General features: G+C 41.4%; 2 protein-coding genes across 5 annotated transcripts; both read right to left on the bottom strand.

Annotated features, from left to right (window-relative positions):
* Positions 1–645: 645 nt before the first annotated feature.
* LOC121307609 (NF-kappa-B-repressing factor-like) lies at positions 646–7,618 on the bottom strand. 2 transcript variants are annotated; one of them, XM_041239820.1, is made up of 3 exons: positions 7,237–7,618; positions 5,811–5,935; positions 646–5,257 (listed from the first exon to the last, which is right to left on the bottom strand). In XM_041239820.1, exons 1-3 carry the CDS (start codon positions 7,452–7,454, stop codon positions 3,090–3,092), a joined length of 2,511 nt encoding a protein of 836 aa, XP_041095754.1. In that variant the 5' UTR covers positions 7,455–7,618; the 3' UTR covers positions 646–3,089. The 2 variants fall into 2 exon arrangements, with proteins under 2 accessions (XP_041095754.1, XP_041095755.1); XM_041239821.1 differs by lacking the exon at positions 7,237–7,618 and adding an exon at positions 6,771–6,857.
* Positions 7,619–9,177: 1,559 nt separating this feature from the next.
* On the bottom strand, positions 9,178–24,501 carry LOC121307610 (septin-6). 3 transcript variants are annotated; one of them, XM_041239824.1, is made up of 9 exons: positions 24,283–24,501; positions 22,947–23,133; positions 21,113–21,274; positions 18,882–18,978; positions 17,842–18,010; positions 17,024–17,156; positions 16,574–16,764; positions 15,542–15,586; positions 13,171–13,493 (listed from the first exon to the last, which is right to left on the bottom strand). In XM_041239824.1, the coding sequence occupies exons 1-8, from the start codon at positions 24,447–24,449 to the stop codon at positions 15,583–15,585; spliced, it is 1,110 nt and encodes a 369-aa protein (XP_041095758.1). In that variant the 5' UTR covers positions 24,450–24,501; the 3' UTR covers positions 13,171–13,493; positions 15,542–15,582. The 3 variants fall into 3 exon arrangements, with proteins under 3 accessions (XP_041095757.1, XP_041095758.1, XP_041095756.1); XM_041239823.1 differs by lacking the exons at positions 13,171–13,493; positions 15,542–15,586 and adding an exon at positions 9,178–10,605; XM_041239822.1 differs by lacking the exon at positions 15,542–15,586.
* Positions 24,502–25,000: the final 499 nt, after the last annotated feature.

Here is a 25,000-nt window from a genome sequence, read left to right on the forward strand (position 1 = left end):
AGTCAGAAGGCAGCTTATTTTACCACTGTTTTAAGAAACTGCAATATTTATCATGCAGCATTATTGTTTGTTCTTTTTATTTTACAGTCTACGCAGATGGTAGTATATGTTTGGATATTCTACAGAACCGTTGGAGTCCAACCTATGATGTTTCATCTATCTTGACCTCTATACAGGCGAGTTCACCCCCAGTACCCCCTTTATTTCAAAAGCAGTTGATATATCTGTTTAAACAGAATGCTTGCAGATCGATGAGATTACAATTTTTTAGTCCCAGAATAATGCTGTTGCTGCCTCTTGTGACACACTTCTTTGACACTGATCTGGATGTTTCATGAGTATGTTTTATATATAAATATGTGTATGTATTTTATTCCTTCTAAACAGTCTTTACTGGATGAGCCAAACCCCAACAGTCCAGCAAACAGCCAGGCAGCCCAGCTGTACCAGGAAAACAAGCGTGAATATGAGAAACGTGTTTCTGCAATCGTGGAACAGAGCTGGCGTGATTGTTGACCAAGGCCAGCTCATACAGTATGAACACTATCCAGCCTCAAGATACAAACCATGAGATGGAAGTATGAGTCCTCCTCCTCCTCTCTTCCTAGCATCATAGGGCATTACCTAATTGTTGCAAGTTAGTGCTGTTGTGCCGCCACCACATTCTCCACACCACACCACACCCCTCCTTGCTGAAACTTCTTCCCTGAACAAAGTTGCATCTACACTGAAGCAAATGTACCATACCTGGGTTACTTGAGGAAAGTGTTTCCATTACATACAATCTTTTTTTGTCACACCCCAGCCCCCATCCCCAACTGAATTCTCTTATTTCACTGTGTATGTTTTGTAGTGTTAGCTGAGTTAAATTCCCTCTTGCTTCTTGGTAGGAATTCCAGTTAGGTGCCTCTGCATCCAAGGCCCCCTTGTGGGCAGCGGCTCTAATATTGCTCATATCTTCCTGACAGTGTCTTATTTTAAATAATTGGATTTGTGTTTTTTTCTTTTTGGCAAGATCTGGCCTCCTCGTCTCTCTTTATTCAATTGCCTGTGGCATTATTATACGGATCATCCTGTAATTTCTTTGTGTGGGAGGGGAAAAGTAAAAACTTTCAAAGAACGGTCTGCTGATCTGTATATAATCTATATATCCAAGAGCATTGTTTTGTATGCATTCAGACTCTGGCCAGCATTCTAAAGATACTGTCTGCTCCATTTGCCCTAATGTCAAACTGTTCTCAAAACTGTAGTGCTGTTTTTTGTTTTGTTTTAAAATCAAGGCTTTTCTTTGAAAGTAATGCATTAAAAAAAATAAAAAAAGTAACTTGCAAAAACTATTAGGAATGGGATAAAGAAAACCACAGCTTTATTCCTTTAGCTTTAGAAAAACCATATAACTTAGCAGTTTATAAAGTAACGAGGTAGCAGGTACTATAGCTGAATGACCATTTTTGTTTAATTGATGAAAACAAAAACCGTGACTGATGAACATTTGAATCAAGCCCTGTGCTTACTTTTCACAAGTCAAGAGAATGTGCTATTGAGTCTCCTGTGAAGAAGTTGAGAGGGACAGGCTCTGCGGGGAGGGGGGTGTATGTGTATGTATGGTAACGTTCTTGGTTGATCTGTCTTTGTTGTGTCTGTGTGATCTTATGCTTCACTTGGAAGATTTTATTTAAGTGTCGTTTTCACAAGAAAATGTTAGCTGTCCGAAGGCACGCTGAGCTGCCAGGTGGCACATTTATACTTTTCTGCTTGTTTGATGAAGTTTGCTTGGGGTGAGAGATGAGACCCTGCATTTTGATTTGTCGGATATTGTTTCTAATGCACACATGATATTTGAGTGACAGTATAACTTTGCACTAGTAACCCATGTAAGGAACTGTACATTTCACCTTGTAAATAAAAAAAAAATAAAAACATTTAACTATCAGTCATTGTAATAGTGAGTATCTTTGCCTTTTGTGAAGGGCTACACAGAGATATTAAAATTGCTTTTTTTTTTTGGGAGGTTTTACTCAATAAGACAGCTTTTGTTTGAGTAAATTACAAAACACAAACCTAATCTACATCTATACATGCTTGTAAAATGCATATCCTAACCTTTGTGAACATCCCATTACCTAGGTGCATATAATGAAAAAAGCAGGTCCCTACATGTGGAAACACCATGAAAAAACAGCATTGCATTCCTTCATTACAACATGAGCAGTAAATACTACAATACAATCTTAAGTCACTCAGACTACTTGTGGCCAGTGCTGTAAAATAGTCTTAGCCCTACCACTCAGTGACGGGGCGGAACAAACGGCACCACAGCCAGGGGGTGCCCATTCCACTCCAGGTTTAACAGCTAACATGAGATCATGAACTATTACAGCGTCTGGATGCAGGGCTCATTGATTCGATTAAATAATTTAGAACAGGCTCAGTCATTTATCAAACTGGATTTTGATTCCAAAAAAGAAAATCACTTCTTTAAGACTGAAGATGGTTAGAACATGGACACATGTTATAGCCACTGCACACATTTCCAAACTCATCCCCAAATAAAAACACAAGAGAAGACAAGCTGTCAGACACCATAACAAAAAAAAAAAAGAGAACAGGAATTTATTAGATCCTTAATGACTTTTTTTTTGCATGTCATCAATTTACCATCTTTTAAAATACAACAAAAACACTGTTCTCCATCATTAACATCCTAGAATGGGATCGGACCAACTGCTATTGTGCTACAGACCCAATCCAATTTCATCTTCGTATTCTTGTTTAATTTTCCTCGAACATCCACCATGAGCTGTAAATAGATTTCTCTTGAAAAAGTCAATACACTACTCACCAGTTTACTAACCAGTCTCTGGAAGTATATGCAGGTCCTGTTCAAGCTACAAATGTTAGAACCAGGTGTCAAAATTAACACATGGCAAGGGGCAGGCCTGCATGTTTATATCTCAGACTGAGAAATGGAAAGGAAAGCACAGGGCGATACAACATTAAGCAAAATGACTGACTATTTAATTGAAGCATTTCCTAGTAAAACATATTTTAACCTGGAACTAATGAGGCAATTACAGCGCAAAATGTGTTTACTGAAAACGGGCCTGAGGTTTGACTAACTCGTATCGGCCAACCTGTCCTTCCTGCAAAAGCTGACCAATCAACTGGTCCTTCTGAACCTTCCGGCTGACGACCAGGAACCGGTGCTTCGCTTGTCCGTAGGACTTGCTGCGAAGACCGTACTTCTGAGACATCTGATGGATCTGCTTGCGCTCGTCGTTGTTCAGCTCGCTGGAGAACCTCAAATCGTCCTGCCTTTCCGAGCTGGCGTAATTGCGAATGATCTCCTCGATGTCTCTCTTGTTTAAACGGTTGCCTCCCTTGTCCATGTCCAGGCCGAGGCCCTCCCTGGCAAACTGTTCTTTCACTTTGATGGGCTCTGCGATGCCCTCCCCTTCTCTTCCCAGACCACCTCCTTTCCATCCCATTTTCCGCAGCAGCTGGTTGCCGATGTTGTCCTCCTTGATCTCCTGCTTCATGGCCTCCTCGGACGAGTGTGCCTGGATCTGGTTGCGAGAGATGGCCTCCTTGTTGCCCTCTTTCCTCAGGTTTGACTTCACCACCGCCTGCGTTTGCCTCAGTTTGGCCAGCGCCTCCTCCGCCGCGATGTGCTTCACGATCTTCTTCGGCCCGATCCCCGCGGCAACGAACTGGCCCTCCAGGTACACCTCGCACTTCCACCGGTGGTCCGGCATCACCACAAACCTGTAGTCGGCTGCTATCTTGTTGAACTGAGCCGTGTCGTTGATGATGCAGATGGCGTTGTCGGAATTCTCCAAGATGACGAGCTCGCTCAGCTGCCGTTTCCTGCCGGTCGACTGCTGGTGGCGGCTACCGTTGTCGTTGTGATGGTTTGACCTGGGAAACTGTGGCGTTGCCGGCTGGTTCTGCCGCAGCTTGCGGAGGGCCTCCTCTGCTGCCGCGTGCTTGGAGGTCTTCTTGTTTCCATTCGCTCGCGCCACAAACTCATCCTGCAGGTACACGCTGCACTGCCAGGTGTTGGTGTTGGGGATGTTTTCGAATTTGTAATCAATCTTCATGCGGTTGAAGGCAGCCGAGTTATTGAGGATGCATATGGCATCATGAGCATTATCAACAATGACAAACGTGCTCCAGTGCTTCCTTGGGTCCGGCTCAAAATGACCTCTGGGGCCTGACTGGGGCTTTTCCTCTGGGTTCCGTAGTGCCGGGGGAAAGCTGAGATTGTGCGCGTGCGTCTGACACACGACCAAGTCGTCGATATAGCCGTGCTTGAATTTGCGGCGGACGACTCTCACCTCCACCGGCTTTAGAAACAGTTTCACTGCTTGCTCTGATGCACGATCCCTGGCCCCGTTTTTGCTGCCAGAGTAGCCCGTCGCCAGGTAGACGCACTGGCACCTTAACTCGCAAGCATAGCCGTCCGTGGGCAGCTTTCTGTTCTTTGGGAGGTCAGTCGGAGGGATCTCTTTGAGAGAGATGTAGAAATATTCAGGGTTGGTCTTACAAGCCTGGATGCTGCGGCTCAGTATGAAGTTATAATTGGGTATATCCCCAGAGTTCATAGTTGTGGGATCGGCAAATGTGATGCAGACTATCGATGCAACCCTGATGATCAACCTCTGCTTCTCTTCGATCGTGGCCGAAGAGACAGGAACTGGTTTAGGAGAATCAAACCTGTTAGGACGGGAGCTCCTCTCAGCTGGCAGTTTGGTCCTGTTGAAGGTCCCACTACACTCGGGTGCTTCCTGCTTTGCAAACCCCAACCCCCTATGGACATCTCGAGAGCTGGCCGGAGTGCTACTCCAAATCTCTTCCACCCTCTTACTCTGGGAATTCTCAGACCTCTTCGAATGATGTGCCTCATACTTGGCAGCATAGTCCTGCTGTGTTTTTGTCATGAAGTTTGAAGAGGCGGTCTTGTCCTGGTTCCGAAGACCAAAACCACTCGTGCTCGCTGCTGCGTCACAATCTTCATTTGTCCCAGAGTCGAAAACATATGGAGTAGTGTTCTGAAAGCAGGGGTCTTGCGCAGGTTGTGTAGGTCTGCTGCTGTTAGCATCAGAAGCACGCTCTCCACCACTGTCCATGTCGCTCCTTGTGTGCTTTTTCTCGTTCTCTTTCTCCTCTGTGCCGCTGCTACATACAAAGTGGACAGGCTCGAATCGAGGTCTGGTGACAAGCCTGGACACTGCTGGTTTCTTCACTGGCACATCACCTGCAGCAGCAAGAACACAAACCTTGTTAAGCACTTCTAAAATCTTCACTTTAAAATCTCTACACTGTCGCAGAGCAGTGTGACTGTGTTTATAAAGGGGTTTAGTTAATTAAACAATTCCACGAATCTTACCTGTCATGCATTCCCATTTGCCAATTAGAACGTGCAGTTGTGAAAGACATACATGATATAAAAAAAAAAAATCATAGTAGGTAATAGAAAGTGCTCAGTTTGCATGAATTACTTTCAGATAGCTCTCTGTCCGTTACACTTCCTAGGTCATTTTCTAGTCACAGCATGTCACTGGCTGGGAGTTCTTAGGGGGACCTGGTTTGGTGAGTTACATTAAGAACTAGAGTTTCACACGCCTGGTGAAATGGCCAGAGTACTTGAAAGCAATAACATTTTTAATAATAAACACACATTTGCATGTTTTTCTTTCAGAACTGCACAGAAGACCTACACTGCATATGGAAGTTCATGACAGGTAAGACTCACTGAACTATAGCGATCCGACAAAGATGACATTCAGAGAAATCACAAAGTTCCTTACCGCCATCTGAAGAGCTTGCTCTCTTGTTCGCTGTGGCTCCGGGCACCAACTCAAAGGAGGGCAGCTCCCCTATATCAATCCCTTCAGCCATATCAAGGACCTTTTGCATGATCTCAGGGCTATACCTGCAAGAAAGAATTACAAGAGCTTTAACAATGAATCCAGTAATGCTTTATCTAGATCAGTCTATCTAGCAGTAAATAATAACACTAAGGTTTTAATTACAGCATGCACCGTGTGGTTAGTTAGCTGCAGTTTTCTGCATTTTAAATGTTCTTGGTTTCTTTCACAGCGGCTGGAGATGCCTTGGCATCACAACGTGCACCTATTTGTTTTGCACAAGGGACAGATGGTCCTCAGCACCACCTCCCGGGTGCGAATACTGCACAAGAACAGAGCGCCCCTGCGGCACACAAAATAACAGCTTCTGTCGTGCGTGTGTGCAGGGAAAACAGCCTTTCTGGAGCTTTGGACGAGGTTAGAAACAGCTTTCCTTTTGAGGATGCCATTGGGAAATCACGGGATGCATTAGTTAAAACACACAGCCTGCCATAGATATAGACAAAATGAGACAAAAAAACTACTCAAATCGCCATTCTTCTATCAGTACATAAGTAAGCAGAAAAATGAATGTTTAACATTACCAGGCACTATGCGATAATCCAACTGTGAACTAAAACATGCCACAAAGAACAGCACTTCCTGACAACCGCTACACAAGTTGCACAGACAATAAAAAAAATAAAAGAAATGGCAAGGGAATATATAAATAAATGTTTTGCGCAAATCCACTCACAGGGAGATGCGTATATGATAACCGACGAGAAAAAAGTAATGAACCGACACAGGGAAGTGTCGACAGTCAATATAAGGCTGACTCGTAACACGTCAGCATTATTATTAAACGAATAAGTTATTAATTGAGAGTATTTTGAAGTGTGTGTGTGTCGATTTCCTCACCATGTAGTGGAGACCCAAGCAGTAGTTTCCAGAACTTTCTACCGTATTTTCCAAAACGTAGCTGTGCTGTATTACTGAACACACTGCGGAACACGAGTTACTGTAGGTCCAGTTCAGGGTTTATGATACAGAATTGGATCGGCTAGTGTTTCTCAGCGTGCTTAAAAAGTGATGGATCGTGGTCAAATCATTTTAAAACAGCATCCGTTACGTAACAAACTGCAAGATCGGAAACAATGATCCGGTTTCTACCGAAGTGAACAGACATGCGCTAGGATTTAACCACGGTGCAACGGTGTCGTGCACACCAGTGCAAAAAAACGTGAAACAACACTGACACCGAAGCACGCAGTTTATTACACCCTACGGCCTGGAGAACATAAAAAATCAATGCTACCAAACGTTATCAGTAATGACAGTTTGCCCTGGTGTACAGTATAGCAATATAATCATTGATGGGTCTCACCGGCATCCCAAGAAGACGTGGTTGGTCCACACCATTGACAGGGACAGCAGCTGGTCGGTGTTGACCTCGTAATCCCGTATGTGATTCACAAGGAACTGCCTCCTCGCTGCCCAGTGCTTGTCGCTCTCGGAGACCTGCCTGAACTGATCCAAGTACCGGAGAAGAGCTTCGCGGTCCCCCTTACAGGAGTCTAACCTTTCGGCCATTCGGCTAGCCATTTACACCCTCTCCGCCATCAGCATGGCTCCAGCGCCGCGGTGGAGCATGGGAAAACAGTAACATATGTAAATACAAGAATTCAACGGGATTGCTTTTTTCATTTAAAAAAACTAAATCAGGAATGAAATCTGATTTTTGGGTTAACACCGTAAAATAAAATATTTTCGCCAACGTGTATATATATATATATATATATATATATATATATATATATATATATATATATATATATATATATATTTATCCGGACTGGGTGCATGTACGTGCGCTGCTGTTCCCCTTGTGTGTGTTTTTTACCTCTCATTAACTCCGCCTGCTGTTCAATATGGGGCAAAGCCGTCTTACTGCAGAGTGCAAATCAAAGGAAAGAAGAGGGCTTTTCCCTGGGCCATCATCAAAAGCTGTGTTGTTTTTTCCCCCGTCTGCCTTGAAGACAACGCTGCCTGGAAAGTGTAGTTGCTTGTAAAATATCTGCCTGTTTCACCGCCCAACACTAAAAAAAAATATTACAGTGACTTTACTTACTCGCCACGGGGCGGCAGCATCTGTAGAGATTTGAATCGCTGTGTTCAGGGAAGGCTATGGGATTAGCCCACTGCACCACCAGCTCCTACGGGAAATCAGTCTTTCACTCTGACTGTAAAGTAACTAACAGATTCTTTAAAATAAAGAAAGGAAGGAACAGGATTTGAACCGAGTTCTGGGCGGCACGGTGGCATGAGTCGATGACATAAGGAAATAGCACACATGACTGTTGTCAGCACCCCTTGCATATAGATTGTGGACAGACACAGATACTCTGAGTATCAGAAGAATCGTGTTCTCCACACCCTGATTGCTATTAAAACGTGAGCTCGTTTTGAAATTCCACTCCAATGCAGTCTTAACTTTATCAAGTTATCATCAAGGACAAAGCTCTGGAGCAGAGATGAGAATGGGGAAAATACAGCAGTATGTAAGCAGTGGGACAAAAGAAAGGCCACTTTTGACTTCTAGCAGCACACCTTTCAGTTCATCCCGTGTCGTTTATTAAACTCACCTGTAACATCATTTAACTTTTAACTTCAAACGGCACTTAAGCGCCAAAATTAGTTATTTTCCTATTTCTTCCCTACCACTGACGTCACTTCGGAAAAAAATGGTTATATTGGTGTTTCAGTGTTGTTTTCATGTGTTTGTATAAAGGTTATATTGGTGTTTCAGTGTTGTTTTCATGTGTTTGTATAAAGGTTTTATTGGTGAGTTTTGGTGGTGTTTTCATGTGTTTTGTTAATTGCAACTTCTCGTTTTCCAGATATTCTATTTAATACGAGGCGTTTCTTGTTGGTTGGCGACAGCACTAGGCCCTACTGATCTTTAATCAAAGATATTTTAATTGTAATGTTAAATTGGGTTGGTGAACTTTTGGTTAAATGTAAAAATACAATTAGTAATTAAACAGAAATGTGAAGTCATGCTTTTACAATCACCTGGCTGTTGTAGGTATTACATTCAGAATGGCTCAGCATCTGAGAGCAGCATTCATGTAAATAAACAGAGCCCTTTGTCTGAGGAACATTGCTTTCCCAGAAAGTGATTATCCCCCCGAATCATATCTAACAAAATTAAACTGATCCATGTCTTTGTATCTGGAAGATAAATAAAAAAAAACATGCATCTCTGTGTACATGTCATTTGAAGGCAATGCAAATACACTAAATAATCATTTAAAAACCACACACACATTTTTGGAAATTTTATTGAAAATGTACACCAATGCTATCATACTACAGTGAAGTGCTTAACTCTGATGTATGGGAGAACCTCTGACATACATGGCATCCAAACTAGGACACTAACTTTGACCAAAAAGGTTTAAACAAGAAAAGAAAAAAAGTCTGTATGAAGAACAGTCAATAATCATTTTAAAATTATTTTGCAAGTTTTCACTTTTGTTTTTATGAGTATTACTGCACAAAATAGATTTACTATAAAGTATGTAAATTAGCTATGCAAGTCACACCATTCCTGGCAATCTCTCATTCTAGATGATTGAATACATTTGTCAATACAGCTGAGTATTTTGCAAACAAATGTATCAAATTGTACAGAAATTAAATCATATTCATCTTTTGTTTATAATTTAACATAAAAACAAGGGTCAGAACTCAATACCAAAAGAGGGATCCAGTCATTTCTTCTGGAACTGAGCAGTGCAAAAATTCATTATTACAAAATAAGAGTTCAGTAAAACAAGTCAGACAGAAGACCGTGCTGGGGAGACATGCAGGGACCATACAGATTAGACAGGAAATACTAAAAGCACGCTGGGGAGACTCTGAATGTGGGTCTACATGGTATTTCATTTCCTCAGTATATGAAACAAACACAGCTAACTCACTTGCATCTATAAAATATTTCTTACAATGCACGTACAAGCACTATGATTGAATCTGTTTCACCCTGCCATTCACGATGGCTTTACAGTGTTAGAATACACAATCCGTCATCCATTATTCCACAACACTGACGAGACATTTTCTACCGCATTCTTTTTCAGGCAATTTATTCTATTGGCATCCCTGCTGTGTTCTGTGTTTGAAACTGAGATAGCACTAGCTGCTGTGCATGCTAGCCCCATTGACGTGTGTGTGTGTGGAGAATCGAACAATCGTACAGTTCATTGTTCTTTCTGGACCTGTAGATGCCAGTTGCAATGTTAGTTTTGGGAGGCAGCCATCTGTCCACTATGAACAGTGACCTCAAGGAATCCCTGGATCACATGTATCTCAATGAAAAGCCCTTATAAATGAAACATTAGCCATGATGTTGGAACTGGACATCACCTCCCAGTATTATTCCTGGCATTTGTCACAAATAAGTCCTGTGAGTAGTTTAGGGAAGACAGTATCAACTATCCATAGCTGTTTAGATCATTGTAAAAGACCATCAAAGGTCTTCAAGGCCCTTTTGCAATACTACTGAAGCTGGAACTGTGTAAAAAAAAAAAAAAAAAAACATATACCATGTAAAACTCACATAAAGGTTTGCTTAAAAAAGCAGGACACACAGAATAAAAGTTAAACCCGACAAACGGGAAAGGATGCCTAATTCTTGTAGAAGCTGCAATCCCCCTCTTCAGACAGGTGGCGAAGACAGATTTAAAAGAAGCTAGAGAGAAAGAAACAAAGCAGAAGTTATCAAAAAGGAGGAAGCTACAGCAGAAGCCAGTCAAAGTGATACCTGCTAGTTAAGAGCCACAGGCCATTCCTAGTGCAGCGCAGAGAAGAAACTCAGAGAGGCGTGGCCAATGGAGGGGAACAGATCAATACTGGAATGTTAAAAAATAATAAAGTGGATTCTTCTAAGTGACATAAACCTTCAATAAGTTTCAAATAATAAAAACAAATACAGTTTTATTTAGATTATTATGATACCTCATATTTTCTATATTGGAGCAATGGTTGAGTGTACTATCCATTAACGTTCGAAAGTTGCCCGTTTTCATATCAAAAGGGAAGAACTTGAAATAAATGTCAAAATGAAGGAAGCACTTTTTTTTTTTTTTTTTTTAGTTGTCAGTTTTAATGTTGCTTTTGCTGAACTACTCCTGTTTTAAATCACAATTCATTATCAGTTGCTCAGGCAGCCCTTCCTTCTGCATCGGTTTAGTTCTGTTTAAAAGGTGCACATTGAAATAGAGACACGTTTTACAAGAATTATCTTTGATCCCAGAACAAAAAGGGACACGTCACGCGTGCATCCACTGTACAATTTAGCAATTTCATACAAACTGCTTGTGTTGTTTCAAGCTGACTCAATCAGGCTTGTTCCAATGTGTATTTCCTACACATACTTCAATTGGGTTTTTTTTCTCCCACAAACAGTGTGATACGCCACCATTTACCCCAATAGCTTAAACTATAATCATCCTATGAAAAACAGAAGATAAATACAAAACAAAACTTCATAAACCTGGTTCTAAAAAAATATGAATCAAATGTTCAAGCAGAAACATGCTCTACGTTCTAGCAATAGTTAGTAGGAAACACTGTTAGTATTATCAATACAGTTAAGAGAATACAATAGCTTATCCTTCATGTTCACACAGGTGTGGTCTTGTAATATCTAACCAGCGAGAGCTCGGTCCACATCCTGATAGCAGGAGCTGCTTGGTCTTTGGTCAGAACAACAAATAAGTGAACACCTGGGTCCTTAGCAACGAATGAGGAGGAACAACTACTCAGTGCACAGCCACGGATTACTGCAAAGGAAAGTAAATACACACAACATGATGCAAAGGACTGCATACAACACTGCCACTCCATTACAGGTTTAACAGGCAAATAACTGCAGGAGTAGAAAGAAGACTCCCAATGCAGAGCAGTTTGATCCATCCCTGGTTTTACTATGAGTTTACTAGAATACACCAGAGCATGTTACCTATACACTGAGGCTAAATCAAATAGTAAAACCTGGTATGGGCAACACTGCCAAGCCAATAGGAGTCTTATTCCTGTCCCTGGAACTGGTTTATGTGGATGATTTGAACACTGAAGGGCATGGCTGGAATAAAGACCTGTCCTGGAACAGCCCCCCTGATTATACACCACACCAGCGGTGATCTCTCACCTGCAGGGCCATATTCAAAAAGCATTCACCCCTGGGCCAAGTTAACAGCAACACAAAGACTGGAGGTTAATTTAAGAGCTCCTACATGCATCTTAGCTGTGTCTTGATCATTCTGCTACATTAGTGCTATAGAGCAAACCTTCTCAGTGGTAAATGTTCTACAAATGTGGACCACAGTGTCTTTGTCACCACAGGCCGTACATCAACCCTAAAGAGTTAGTTCTTTAAATATATATATATATATATATATATATATATATATATATATATATATATATATATATATATATATATATATATATATATATATATATACACACTAAATGCTAAACCTCTTGAATCTGTGTAGGCTACAAACCATGAATCCAATACACCTGAGATCCCACATGGTTCTGAATGAACGAGAACAACCCGCAAGAGCGGGAGAGTCCTTTCTAGAAGGCAAACTGAAACACAAGAACTTCAGTAATCAAGAAGCAGTTTGGTGTGAATGACCCTTTATTTCCTCAGTGAAGACGAGTGCTTTGTGAACACCGATTTACAAACTGGCCCCTTTAAATCCTGTCTATGTGTCAATAAACACTCACCGATATCACAAAGAATGTGTATTATATATATATATATATATATATATATATATATATATATATTCATATCACATCTTGGATTTCAAGTCCAGTCCAGTTTCACTTAAACATACTTTTGTATAAATGTGCTTAGCAGTGCACTACAGCCAACTTGCAATCCCTGAAGCTTAAAATAGCAAAATACAACTGCAAATGAAATGTTAAGTATGGCTCTTAGTTTACTAGAAAGCTTTAATGTTCTGCACATGCAATGCGTAACAAGTACTGTAGGTTCAAATAAAGTTAAACACCCAGGCTTAAAGCATGGGATATTTCTACTTTACCTCATGATCACAGTCACATATAATTATGACTACTATTCCCACTCCTAATATTATTATTATTATTATTATTATTAAATTCGATATGTACCTTCAAGAAGGGGTACCAGAACTTTACGATTCCTGATTTGTTTTGCTGGAAAGAAACTGCAGTCCATGCCAGCTGTACCTGTGCATTTCAAACCCATGCTGGATGTTTATTTGTATTTGAACAAGCACAAACAGATATAGCTATGAAACGCTTGTTTTCAGCGGTTTACTTTTGCTGTTACTCTTTCAGCACACGCCATCGTGCAAATGTGAGAAGCAGCAAATCAAACACAAATAATAAAAAAAAAAAACACAATGCAATTCAAGGAGCAGTCCCATTCATGGTTATTGCAGGTTTCTTCCACTTAGCACAGCCAGGTTTTCATTCTATGTGGCGGGGGAGTGGGTAGGGAGCGGGCAGGGAACACACTGCAGCTTAACTAGGAACACATGGACTTGCTGGGGGAGGGCTGTCTACAGGAAGCCTGAACTGGAAATGAAAGAGAGGTAGGGTTAATGTTCTCTACAGGTTAGAATGGACACTAACACAATAGTATAGTAGCTGAATAAAATGTCAAATATAAAATCTAACATGTCTAATGCATGTTAGTTAATAATAAACAATACAATGAAACATGCAAGATAAACCAGATAGCACTGAGATGAACTTACTTTTACGATAAAGTAGTTCCAATATAAAAAGGTATTAAGTGTGCATAAAAAGGTATTAAATGTGCATAATGGTTCAACTCCCTGTTGCTGGTAGCTAAAAGCACAGGTCTAATTACCGCTGCTTTCAGATTCAAAGTGAATGGGAGATTCCTTTATTGCAGTGATACAAGACTCGACTCAAAGCCTGGAAACCCTGCTTCACCGTCAAAGCTATGAAACCCCAGTAATGATTTACAGGGGTGGGGGTCACCAGAGCTGCTCAAAGTGGACACTACAATAGCAGCTAACCAGATATAGTAATAGGGTTCATTTAAAATGAACAGATTTACACAATTCTACAAAGAAAAAGCCAACGAAAGGGCCAACATATATTTAAAAACAGCTCCACTATATCTCAGCATAGCCTCACTGCACTTGTAGGCACTTGGTCCATCCCTGCACCAAATGGCTCGCAAGCAGTGACGCAGACCGATTCAAATTAATGTGTGGCCTAAAGCCCTTTGCTAACTCTGCTTTGCGATGCTCGATGTCTGTCCAGATTATCCTAAACACTGACCCAGCCATCACGGAATCATTCTTTTCATGCCCCATGTGGTGCTTCTTCTACCCAAATCTCATGGAGGATATTTGAGTTTTGATGGGTAAAGGTGGTTGACTGCATGCAGTTCTTGTTCTGTGAAACTTTCAAATACGCAGGGTGGGTTTGGGTCTAGTTTGTAAAATCAGCATTATCCTTTCAAAAACAGGATTTAAATAAGACTGGAGTAAATGGTTTGAAAATATAGGCCAATGTGTTTCTATATGGCTTGCGTCCTGCCCTGCATAAATAAGTACAAAGTATTCCTGAGATTCAAAACTCCCTGGAACTGACCGTTTTAGCTTTGTGGATCTAAATTCTAGAAGTACAAAAAAACAAAAGAAGCTGCTTGAAAGAAGCTCTGAAAACATTAAACAAAGAGAAGTCTTTGACAGATGGTGCACATGTCCACGGCTAGTGCTGGCTTTGATCTGAATCGACAATTGTTTAGGCTTCAAGAATAACAAGATCTCACAACAGCATATTGGTCTCAAGTCTCAGAAGCGGGCTGGAACAGCAAGCTACAGTACAGAATTTCTAATATACTCTGTGCCCGACACTGCAATTTCTATATTACAGCCGTCATTTACTAGTCAAGCCTGCAAGTTGTCCTTTACTCCAGCCGGTTGAAGCACTGGCTTAACAACTTCATATAAACCAAAATGAAAGAATGAACATTTAAAAAAAAAAAAAAAAAAAAAAAAACAATCTAGGACAAATGACTGGTTTTTCACAACAGCGCAGTTTTAAACAATAACTGCAAGAAAGGTAATCTCTTGCTCCAGCAGTAAAAAAATTTTAAGGTCTTAAAATGTAGAGATTTGATGTCAGTCTAAAGGAGCACTAGATATTCATGCATTGATTTCAATGAATAACTGTAAAGTTCATCTTAGTAATCCTTTCCCTCTTGAAGCGTTCTGTCATAGGGATTCCACCCGTGAAAGTTATAGCTGTAGAACTCTAAATGTTTCTGGTCTGCTTGATTTGGCCATCAGACAGCAAAGCTGTAGATGATCCCATTCATTTTCCATCCATAAAAATAATCCAATTAAGGACGTTAGTAAGCTGGCATTTTTTTCCATTTGAACAGTCAGGCAACATCCATCAGTTTAGAGGTTGTGCCAAACTGCTAAAACCTTGTGTTTCTATTTCCTTACATAGCTCTACACTGATGCCCAGTAGAAAAAGTTTCCTAGAGTTGCACAACGGTTATAATTTAACCCTGCCCTCCTGCCCCCCTCAATTCATTCCATTGCTATGTATGGTCAGGATTAGTAAATTGGCCTTACCAGGACAATGGATCTCATGCATCATGCAGCACACAGCAGGGTTAACTGTAAAACAGCACACATGCACAAGCTGATGAAGGGGCAATGAAAGGGCTGAACATTATGAATGAACACACACGCCATGATGACACACAAATGAAATGTGGATGCTGACAAGCAGAGCCAGACCCAGAGTGTGCTTGGAAAAAATCTGCAGTGAAGAGTGACAGCAGGGGAGGTGTGGAACCTCTTACACACAGCCTGATCTGTGACTTCTCTCTTTACACAGCATGCTCACTGTTCTCTTTTAAAAGGGAGCAATCCTAGCAGTGAGACACACTAGCTGTGTCACAGCAGCAAGGGAGGACACTGTAAAACACTTTGCAAGTTTCAACAGAACCATGAAGGTTTACTGTTCTGACCAGCCACTGCTATACTTGCAGTATTTTTCAAATCACATCATACAGTACTTGCTTTCCATTAGTAGTCACTTACACTAACCCCCTTAGTTAATACCACAAAATTCTCCATGTGCACTTGTATGTAAACTAATGCATACTGCTTATGCGAGACACACACTTATACAGCTGTGGGTGTAACTTACCATACATCAAGCGTCCACATGAAGCCAAATGGCACGTGAAGTAAAACCAACGTCACTTAGTGGGATTGTAGCACTACAGATTAAAGCCCTGCTTAGGTTACTCCTGCTGTTGAAATGGTGCAATGCAGAAACCGCCAAGACATGTGTAACAGTTTAAAAAGACCAGAAAGCAAATCTGCCTTTCATTTAAATTCCATTTAGACAGTCCTGCTTAAAGCACAGACCACAGTTTGGTCCGGATTCCCATTTGAATAAGATTATTCCAATAAATGTTTTTTTAACACACCAGGAATCAATCCCAGTTGTTTTTTCGAATGCCCACAGATCGAGCCATCTAACTAGGTACTCTGTAGTCAAGTCTAGGCTACAGTAGTTTCTTCAGCCCAGATCAGATCTGTGTAACTGTTTAACAGTCTGGGTTTCCATGAACAAATGAGAGCCATACTTACTTTTTCCTCTCCTTGTCCTTCTTGAGGGTCTGGGAGCCTCCTGCCTGCAGCGCCTGTGCCTGAAGCAGCTCAGCGGCCGTCTTCCTCTGCTTGAAGACGTTCAGCTCATCGTCCAGGAGCTTCTTCTTGTCCTCCAATTTCTTCTTCTCATCCTGGTGCAGCTTCTTCAAGCGGTCAAACTTGTCGTGCAGCTAAAAAAAAAAAAAGTTAGTTGCTTTTATATTTAAATATTTTTTTCCAAATTAACTGAAATAAAAATAACACTAAATATTTCAGCAATTTGATAATCTGGCTAGCGGGTAACTGTCTTGGTTTGCTCTGAAGCGAATGGGATTGTCTTCGCACTGTAAATGGTCCCAATGTTAGAACAAGCCCGTTGCATAGCTGCTATTTGGACGGCGTTTTTTTTTCTCAAGTTATCCTGGCGAAATGAAGGAACTCCTCCTTAACCTCCTTCTCTGCCTCCTTGAGCTCAGATTCTTTCTCCTTGACTCTCTGGACAAACATCTGTCTCATCTCCTCCTCCTTCTTCTGCAACTCTCCCATGAATTCGTTCCTTTTGGCCTCGTACGTCTCCTGCAGACTGTCCAAAAATAAGTCAATTCAAGAAAATCAAGATCTCTTTTTGAAAACGCACTTAATTATGAACAATACATAGGGGTCCGATACAAGCAAGAACAGCTCGGAATGCCAGTGTGTTTACATCTCACTGCAACAGGTCCCTCCCTGACATACTATACACTGTTAGAAATATCACTGAACAGACACATATGCACAGTCAGAGATCTGATTTTCAGGTACACGATACAAATTTTGTATGTTAAAGTGTTTGGTGGCGTCCTCTAATCAAGTTGAGAGTGTACTTCACACACCCTCTCTGCTCCGTCAGCAAACCGTGCAAGAGAATGTACATGCTGAACTGGATTAGAGACAGCCACTGAACACTTCAACATATTACAAGTCACTACATCCAAACAAAAAACAGGACTTGAGAATGCTTTGCCATTAACTGAGTGCAACTGATCTACACTCTCTGAAATTTGAAGTGCAGTTGCTGCCGAGAGGTTGCAATTGGGACGTGACTTGCAATAATAATTTCTGTTCAGAACAGATCAATTCACTTCATGCAGTTCTTCTCCTGACATTAGGGGTGTTCTCTGCCCTGGCAGGAAGCAGACACCAATCACCGTGTGTACTTGAGCGTAGTTCAGAGTCGGCAGTGGGGATCGCACCCTGCACTGCCGCACTGCCAGCCCCAGAGCCAGTACCTGAAGGGCTTGCAGTCGGGGTCCGTGTCTTTGAAGCCCATCTCCTCCAGTTTGCACCGCCGGTACAGTTCATAGTGACGGGTGTGGGTCTGCTCGCGGAGGTCCTCCATGTTCACTCGGATCAGCATCTCTCTCAGCTTCACGAAGTCACAGTGATTCTCATTTTCAACTGGGAACGCAGACACCTAGTTACTCGCACAATTCTGATCTAGAATGGCGGCTGGTGCTCTATATAGCACCATGCTGTCTGATTACTGATACCTCCCTCTGGGTCGCTTGTGATGTCGCATCTCTACTTCTTCAGGGTAACACAGTTATTAATTACATACACATTTGCTGGACAGTTTCTCTAATTTAAATGGCACATCCTGTGTTTCTTTTTAATTAAGCAGCACAGCAGCACAGCCATCCACACACTGTCCATCAGAGATGATGAACACAAAGTCAGTAGCAGCCTCAGGTCATCCCTTTACTTTCCATTCAATTCAATTCATTCTGCACGTGGCAACTGTGCAACTCAATCTTGCAAGAACATCAGTGTCTGACCAACAGCTACAACACTCACAACACTTCTTCAATTCCTTCTTGAACACAGAGAAGGTCGTGTTGTTGTTATACCCTATGTGACTAAGACATATGACACCAGGATAAGCTGTGCTGGTCCACATGCAAGAAGTAGAACAAAGGTTTATTCATAGGACAGCTGAATATTTATATAATATACACTGAGCTGAAACGGAATTATGATGTTCTATTAATATTCAATGGATTGCAGCAGTATTCTCTATATCTATCAAATACGACAAAGTATATGATTTTCAGAGATATTGTATATACAGTGATATTAATATGGGGATCCTAATGCTCAGTGTTTTTATATATATAAACACACACACACATTAATTGAAAGTTTAGGCCAATCACAGCAAATCCAGATGCCTCATTGCTTACAATATGCGCCCGTGCAAGCCAGAATAAACAAGCAGTTCTTCACAGAGCTGTCCTTTCATTTCCTCTACCAGGATCTGAAAGCTTCTTACCCTGGACTGTCCCCCAGGGGTACTGCCGAGCTTTCACCATCTTGTTCCCAATCTTCACTTCCTCAGTGCTTCCAACCACCGCAAATGGCAAATGGGCCTGAAAACAAACAAACAAACAAACACACACACACACAAACAAAAGTAAAAGTGGTGCCAGAGATCAGAGACATACCTGAACCAAGCTTTTGCTTCCATTTGTGAAAAGAGAAAAAACACTGAACAAGAGACTCTTACTAAAATTGCAACATAGTACTCATGTGAGGATGTGCGCAAGGACGATGCCTCATTACAGTTCTGATAACAGACCAAGCTGTGTGTTTATTTCACATCAGACACCAACATGCTTTTAATAACAGCAGGGTGATGGTTGTTTTCAGGCTGATTCTAGTTGCTGCTGGCGTATCCATTTCCCCATTATCACTGGCTCTACAAGGACCTCGCACTGCAAGGGCAGCACCGCTGATCCAGACATCACGGCGCGCTCTATTAAAACTATCTGCAACTGGAAACAATGCAGCTCAAGAGGCAGACAAAACACAGTTCTGTACCAAGAGTTAAAGTGTGCCCTGGCAAACCTCTTATCTCATAGGAATTACAAATCTCTGCATGCCACACTATAGCCCAGTCACAATTACTGCTGACTAATGTGGACAATGTGTTTGTTTGAAAGTATATATATAAACGAGATTCTTAGCAATACATGCAGGCTACAGTTTTCAGGGATAAAGAACCAGCAAAGACGGATTTGGTGATAGAGATCGCTTTGTATTTAATAGTTTTTACAGGTACCCAATATACATGGTGGCATCCTCATTTAAGCGAAACAACGTGTCAATATGCTGAAAACATAATGATGAAAAGCATTGAAAAAAATCAGTATTGTATAAACTCATTATTAAACCTACTTTAAAAACCTCAGTCCTTAGACTTCTGTGTGTTTTTCAGGTATTTACTACTCCCTGCAGGGAACCCTCCAGTGCCAGACTCCGGTTCTCTCTCTGTGTCATTTTCCTTGCCTGAGGCAGTGGAACCGACACAGACAGTTTAAAGAAAATAGGAACATTTGTGCTTAAAATAGTCGAGTTTGTTAATAAAGACAGTGGGAAAGGCAATGCATGCTGGCTCGCTTCCAGCTCTAAACATCTTTAAAGTGAAAGCTCCAAAGAGCCTTTGTTCATCTTGACTTCACTACCACTGTGAAATGAGACTATTCCAATTCTTGGCAAAACTAGGGCACACATTTTCTATGGATAGTACCTCCCAACACAGACAGAGAGTTAGAGATACCAGTCTTTAATGTAGTCTAGGATCTAAACTTGCAAGCTTAACAAATCACCCCAATCATCTCGTTTAAGTGTCTCTCGTGACCACAAAGCACCGATCAATGATCTGGTGCTCCTGTGCTTCCTTGTAAGATTTAAATAATATACTAAAGTGCCACGGCAAGAGGATTCCTCATTCCAGAATGCCGTGCAATCACTCTGCTATGACAAGGGACGAGTCAAATAGATTGTCAACACAGATTATACAATGCAAATGTATTTTTACATGACGCCCTTCACGCCACAGCAGCCCAGAGCAAATCTGTACAATACACTCCAGCTACAACCAATTATATAAAAAGGTACATTAAAAAAATGTATGTTTTCAATTTAGACTCCAGTGTTTCAACCTGCCCAACGTCAACTGAAATAGAGTTCCGCAAATGAGGAGCACAACAGCAAAAGGATCTGGCTCAAGCTGATTTAAGATGATATTTTGCAACAACTAATTGTTCTGCATTTTCTGATCTCAAAAGAACAAATCGGAATATACCGAGTTAGGAGTTCTTGGAGACAGGATGGCCCTAAACCTTACCAGTCATTGGGGCAACTTTAAATTCAATGTGGTAACTTACTGGTAACCAAAGTAAGGAGCTAAGCACTGGAGTAATATGTTGTGAAAGACTAGTGTGGGAAAGCAGTCTGGCAGCTCCGTACTGGACTAGCTGAAGCCTTCTGAGTTTAGTGACTGGTATAGCAACAAGCAACTGCAATAACCAAGGCGAGAGGTTATGAGTGCATGAGTTGTATCTAGTTTACAGAGTTGCAAGTGGTCTTAATGGTGAGCTGGTCTTTATCTCAAGCTGTGTACAAGAAAGGAGCTTTCTTGACATATGGAAGAGCTCAGCAAAGGGCCAGCGAGCGCTGTGGTGGGCGAGGGCGCACCCTAGTGGGAACTGTTAATCTTACATTCATGTTGGCGTTGATCTCGGCTACAGTCTCGTCATCGGTGGGAAACTGGTAGATCTGCACGCCGTTGCTGACCAGCTCGCTTGTGATCTTGATCTTGAATTTCGTCAGTTCACTCTTGGAGATGGCATCTGATTTGGCAATGACTGGTATAATGTTGACCTGTAAGAAACAAAAAGGTGGTGGTGAAAAGAACGGGGGACTTAAACTGTGGGAATTGGAGAAGGCAGGGATGTTACTGTCATTAAATGCCTTTGGTTACCAAATTGAACTAGTGTGTTATCTTGAGTCTGTGAAACCAGGCTTATATGCTCCACAGCACCCCCTGCAGGAAGGAACGTGCAGCTGCATTCTGTCCCACAACTGCTGCCTGTCAATATCCATGTTAAACCAGCAGCAGATTACATCAAAATTCACTGCTCAAAAACTGGAGCTGAACTATTGAATTAAGACAACAGGAAGTTGTGCCATCTGGGGCCAAGTTTTAAACAGCCGCACAGATTTTCATGCTTCATACTGTAAAGATATATCCTGTTTTTTACAACACCATACCATTCTTTATCCTGAAAGGCAATCTTTAGAAAGGGAAAAACAATGGTCACATCTTTATGCTGTTAATTCCACAAAATAAAATCAATCGTCAGAATATAAAGGGGATTCGATCCTGGCAGAGAACTGCAAGGCTGGTAGAGTACAAGTCAGTGTCCAGACAACACCACTCCAACTTTGGATAGGGAGACATGAAATGGAGATCACCTCAGAGGGAGGTCAAGAGCTGGAGTTTATATATAAAAATAAATAAATAAAAAAACCTTTGATGCAAAGTCCACTCTGCTCTACAGACCATTTATCAGTGAATCCCAACCTCCTGTTTCAGCAGAGCTTAACACACCTGTCTTTGAAGGCTGTTTAAATGGTTTGTGACAGAAGTTTTCTGTCTTCTCCAAAACTTGTAAAAACAGAAAAACTGTTAAGTGCGGTGGGCTAACTGTAAATCGCATCATTCAAACAAACAAGGCTTAAAAGCGTTCAATGCGAAACACATCTCGCTTATCAATCTTTACCCTACTGACGAACAGCTGAATAGTGCTCAATACCACATCCCCCTAATAAAACATGAAAAACACTTTGTGTGATCTTCCTCAAACAGGCTAACATTTAGCTTAAACAAGCCCACTATAGTCCCTTGTTATTTTGTTCATTGGTGAATTTGGTTTATATGCAGTTAAGTGATGCTGACAGTAATGCAGTTAAGTGATGCTGACAGTACATTGTCGTGCATGAACATTTTAAACCATCAATTACCAAATACATTTTTGACAAGTTTTAAATATAAATATGACGCAACAAGCAGGGTCCCAATTAGCTTCATTACAAGTAATGGGTCTTGGTGCACTGCACACCCTTTGGGGTTACGAGAGCGAGGAATGAGGAATCACAAAACTTGTAACTTACAAATAAAAGAAACTAAAATACCAAACTGAAAAGCTATTTCAATCACCTCAAGATACACCTTTATTGTAGAGCAGCGCTGTCCTGATAAAGCAGGTACAACACAGCATAGCAATTCATTAAAACACATACTTAACTACCTGCCTAGTTATTTTCCTACTTGCCATTATAGTTACTGTAATTACTGCCTGATCTGACGCATAGTTTTCTTTCCAGGGATGGAAATAAGACTCCCATTTAATTGCAGTTTCACCCATTCCAGATTTTAATACCAGCTTGATTAGACACAGTCTGTAACAAGCTCAGGTGTGTCATTAAAAACTCACAGTAAAACCAGGATCAAACTACTATGCAATGAGAACCTGGAGTTTTTCAGTCTTACCTTGCTGTCCAGCTTCTTCATGGTGACCAGGTCGAGGGACTTCAGCGAGTGGCCAGTGGGGGCGATGAAGTACAGACAGGCGTGGATCCGGGAGTCATGGTAACTGTGGAGCGTGCGTTTGATCTTCATTTCCTCCTGAAGGTAGGCCTCGAACTGCGTGTCAATGAACTCCACGACTGACTTGTAGCTTCAAAACACAGAGGGTAAACTGGTCAGGCAGAGGTGGGTTGATCAACGAAACCAAAACTACCAAAAAAAGTGTGCTTGGGGGCAGTGAGGGGCATTCAAAATATTTCAATGGTTTCATTGAACCTACAAAACCTTCAAAATGGTCCAAAAGTGCAATAGGCCAGCACCCTAACAAACAAAAAGGACTGGGGTCAACACCTCCATTCCAATCCCTTTTTAAAATCAATTCCCAATTCCACCACTTCCCAGTCCCTTCTAATCAATGCCAACACACCATGGATCAAAACTGGAATTAGCAGCATTCTATTAAAATGAGCTTCTCACCGTGGCAACGAATCACTCAGTCTCTGAAATATAAACTTCTAATTCCTTAGAAGGAACTGGGAATTGTAAAACAGGAACTGACCCCAAACCTGCTAACAGAACACCATTGTTTCATTTTTGTATATACCGTGAACACTTCAAAACCTTAGATTGTGATAGTCCAAAAGAAAGCCCTAATGTGTTACATATTCAGCACAGGCACACGTCAGAAATATCAGGGTTTCTGTATGCATCTCACATGTGAATACTTGTAAGGCTGGTCTACAATGTGTACTTTCCTTTAAACGGATCAGCTCTATTCATGCACCATTTAAACTGTCTTAACCAGGATAGTAAAGTGCTGGAAATGTAACGGGACAAAACAAAGCACTTATTCATTTTATCTTCAGTTTTTCTATATATAGCAGTCAACTGATCTGGAAAATGACAATAACTGCACACTCATCCGAGTGCTTTAAGGCTGAATTAACACAGCTGTATCTGGTCCATTTAGAGCACATGCTTGAACGTTACCCTCTTAATCTTTGTTATTGAAAGCTGTGGCAGACATTGCACATTGTATGAATCTCTATTAAAATGTAAAAAAAAGATTCCAAGTTCAGACCGCAGCATTATATTGAATTAATATTAATCTATAACAAACTAAACAATGTCTCAATTGTTATAAATTCACCTGCAGGCACAGACAGCGCAGTTTTAATATGTAAACTGTGGAGGCTTCAAACATTTACCTCCACACTGTGGCTATTCAAGCTGGTAGTAACACCTGGAGCGGGTAACCCTGCTATGCAATAGGAGTCTGGTTGATAGCGGCGCTGCCTACCTCTCCTCCTTGTTGATCTGGTCTCCGAACCCCACGGTGTTGACCACAGTGAGTTTGAGGCGCACGTTGCTCTCCTGTAGCTCGTAGGTGTTGGATTTGAGCTGGACTCCGGGCTGGCTGTGCTGGGCAGGCTCCCCTTCAAACTTGGTGTTGAACAGAGTGTCCATCAGAGTGGACTTCCCCAGACCAGTTTCACCTGGAAACAGCACAACACTGAAGAAAGCGTGTTTGGGTATCACTTCAGATTATACAGGACAACCGGAAAAGAAAAAAAGATCAGTGACAACAGGACACCTCCCCAAAGAAATGAAAAAAATATATATATATAACACCCGCCACAACACCGTCAATAGGGTGTAGTGCCACTATGGAGAGCTTTGATAGCACTACTTCAGCAGGAGGGGTCTACAAAGAGTTCTGTTCACGACGCTGGGCACACTGTCGGGAGAAAAATAGCTTGATTTCTGGAACAGAAGGACTTCTGGTGGACTTGCACTGACTCACAGATCAACTGATCCCCTGTGACAAGGTTACAATGCAGTTTGGAAAAATTCAGCATGCATGCATGCTGGAATTAATAAAAAAACCAATGTGACAGCTACTAAAATACTCCAAACTGAAGAAAATTAAACAAGGTAACCTACAAGCTTTTTATGAAACAGCTACGATCTATTTAAAAGAACTGCCTTAGCAGCCAATTCAATTTAGTGCGCCTCTG

This window comes from Polyodon spathula, chromosome 57, assembly GCF_017654505.1.
Source record: "Polyodon spathula isolate WHYD16114869_AA chromosome 57, ASM1765450v1, whole genome shotgun sequence".
Classification (NCBI taxonomy): Eukaryota; Metazoa; Chordata; class Actinopteri; order Acipenseriformes; family Polyodontidae; genus Polyodon; species Polyodon spathula.

What these genes read in the sequence shown, in the direction of transcription:
- LOC121307609 (XM_041239820.1), bottom strand. Translation starts at nt 7,454, where the DNA reads ATGGCTAGCCGAATGGCCGAAAGGTTAGACTCCTGTAAGGGGGACCGC. An exon ending in CACGTCTTCTTGGGATGCCG is followed by an intron (nt 5,936 to 7,236) that starts GTGAGACCCATC and finishes TCTTTCTTGCAG; the next exon opens with GTATAGCCCTGAGATCATGC. An exon ending in AGCAAGCTCTTCAGATGGCG is followed by an intron (nt 5,258 to 5,810) that starts GTAAGGAACTTT and finishes TTGCTGCTGCAG; the next exon opens with GTGATGTGCCAGTGAAGAAA.
- LOC121307610 (XM_041239822.1), bottom strand. Translation starts at nt 24,449, where the DNA reads ATGGACACTCTGTTCAACACCAAGTTTGAAGGGGAGCCTGCCCAGCAC. An exon ending in CCCCTGGGGGACAGTCCAGG is followed by an intron (nt 18,011 to 18,881) that starts GTAAGAAGCTTT and finishes CTGCGTTCCCAG; the next exon opens with TTGAAAATGAGAATCACTGT. An exon ending in TCAAGGAGGCAGAGAAGGAG is followed by an intron (nt 16,765 to 17,023) that starts GTTAAGGAGGAG and finishes TTTTTTTTTTAG; the next exon opens with CTGCACGACAAGTTTGACCG.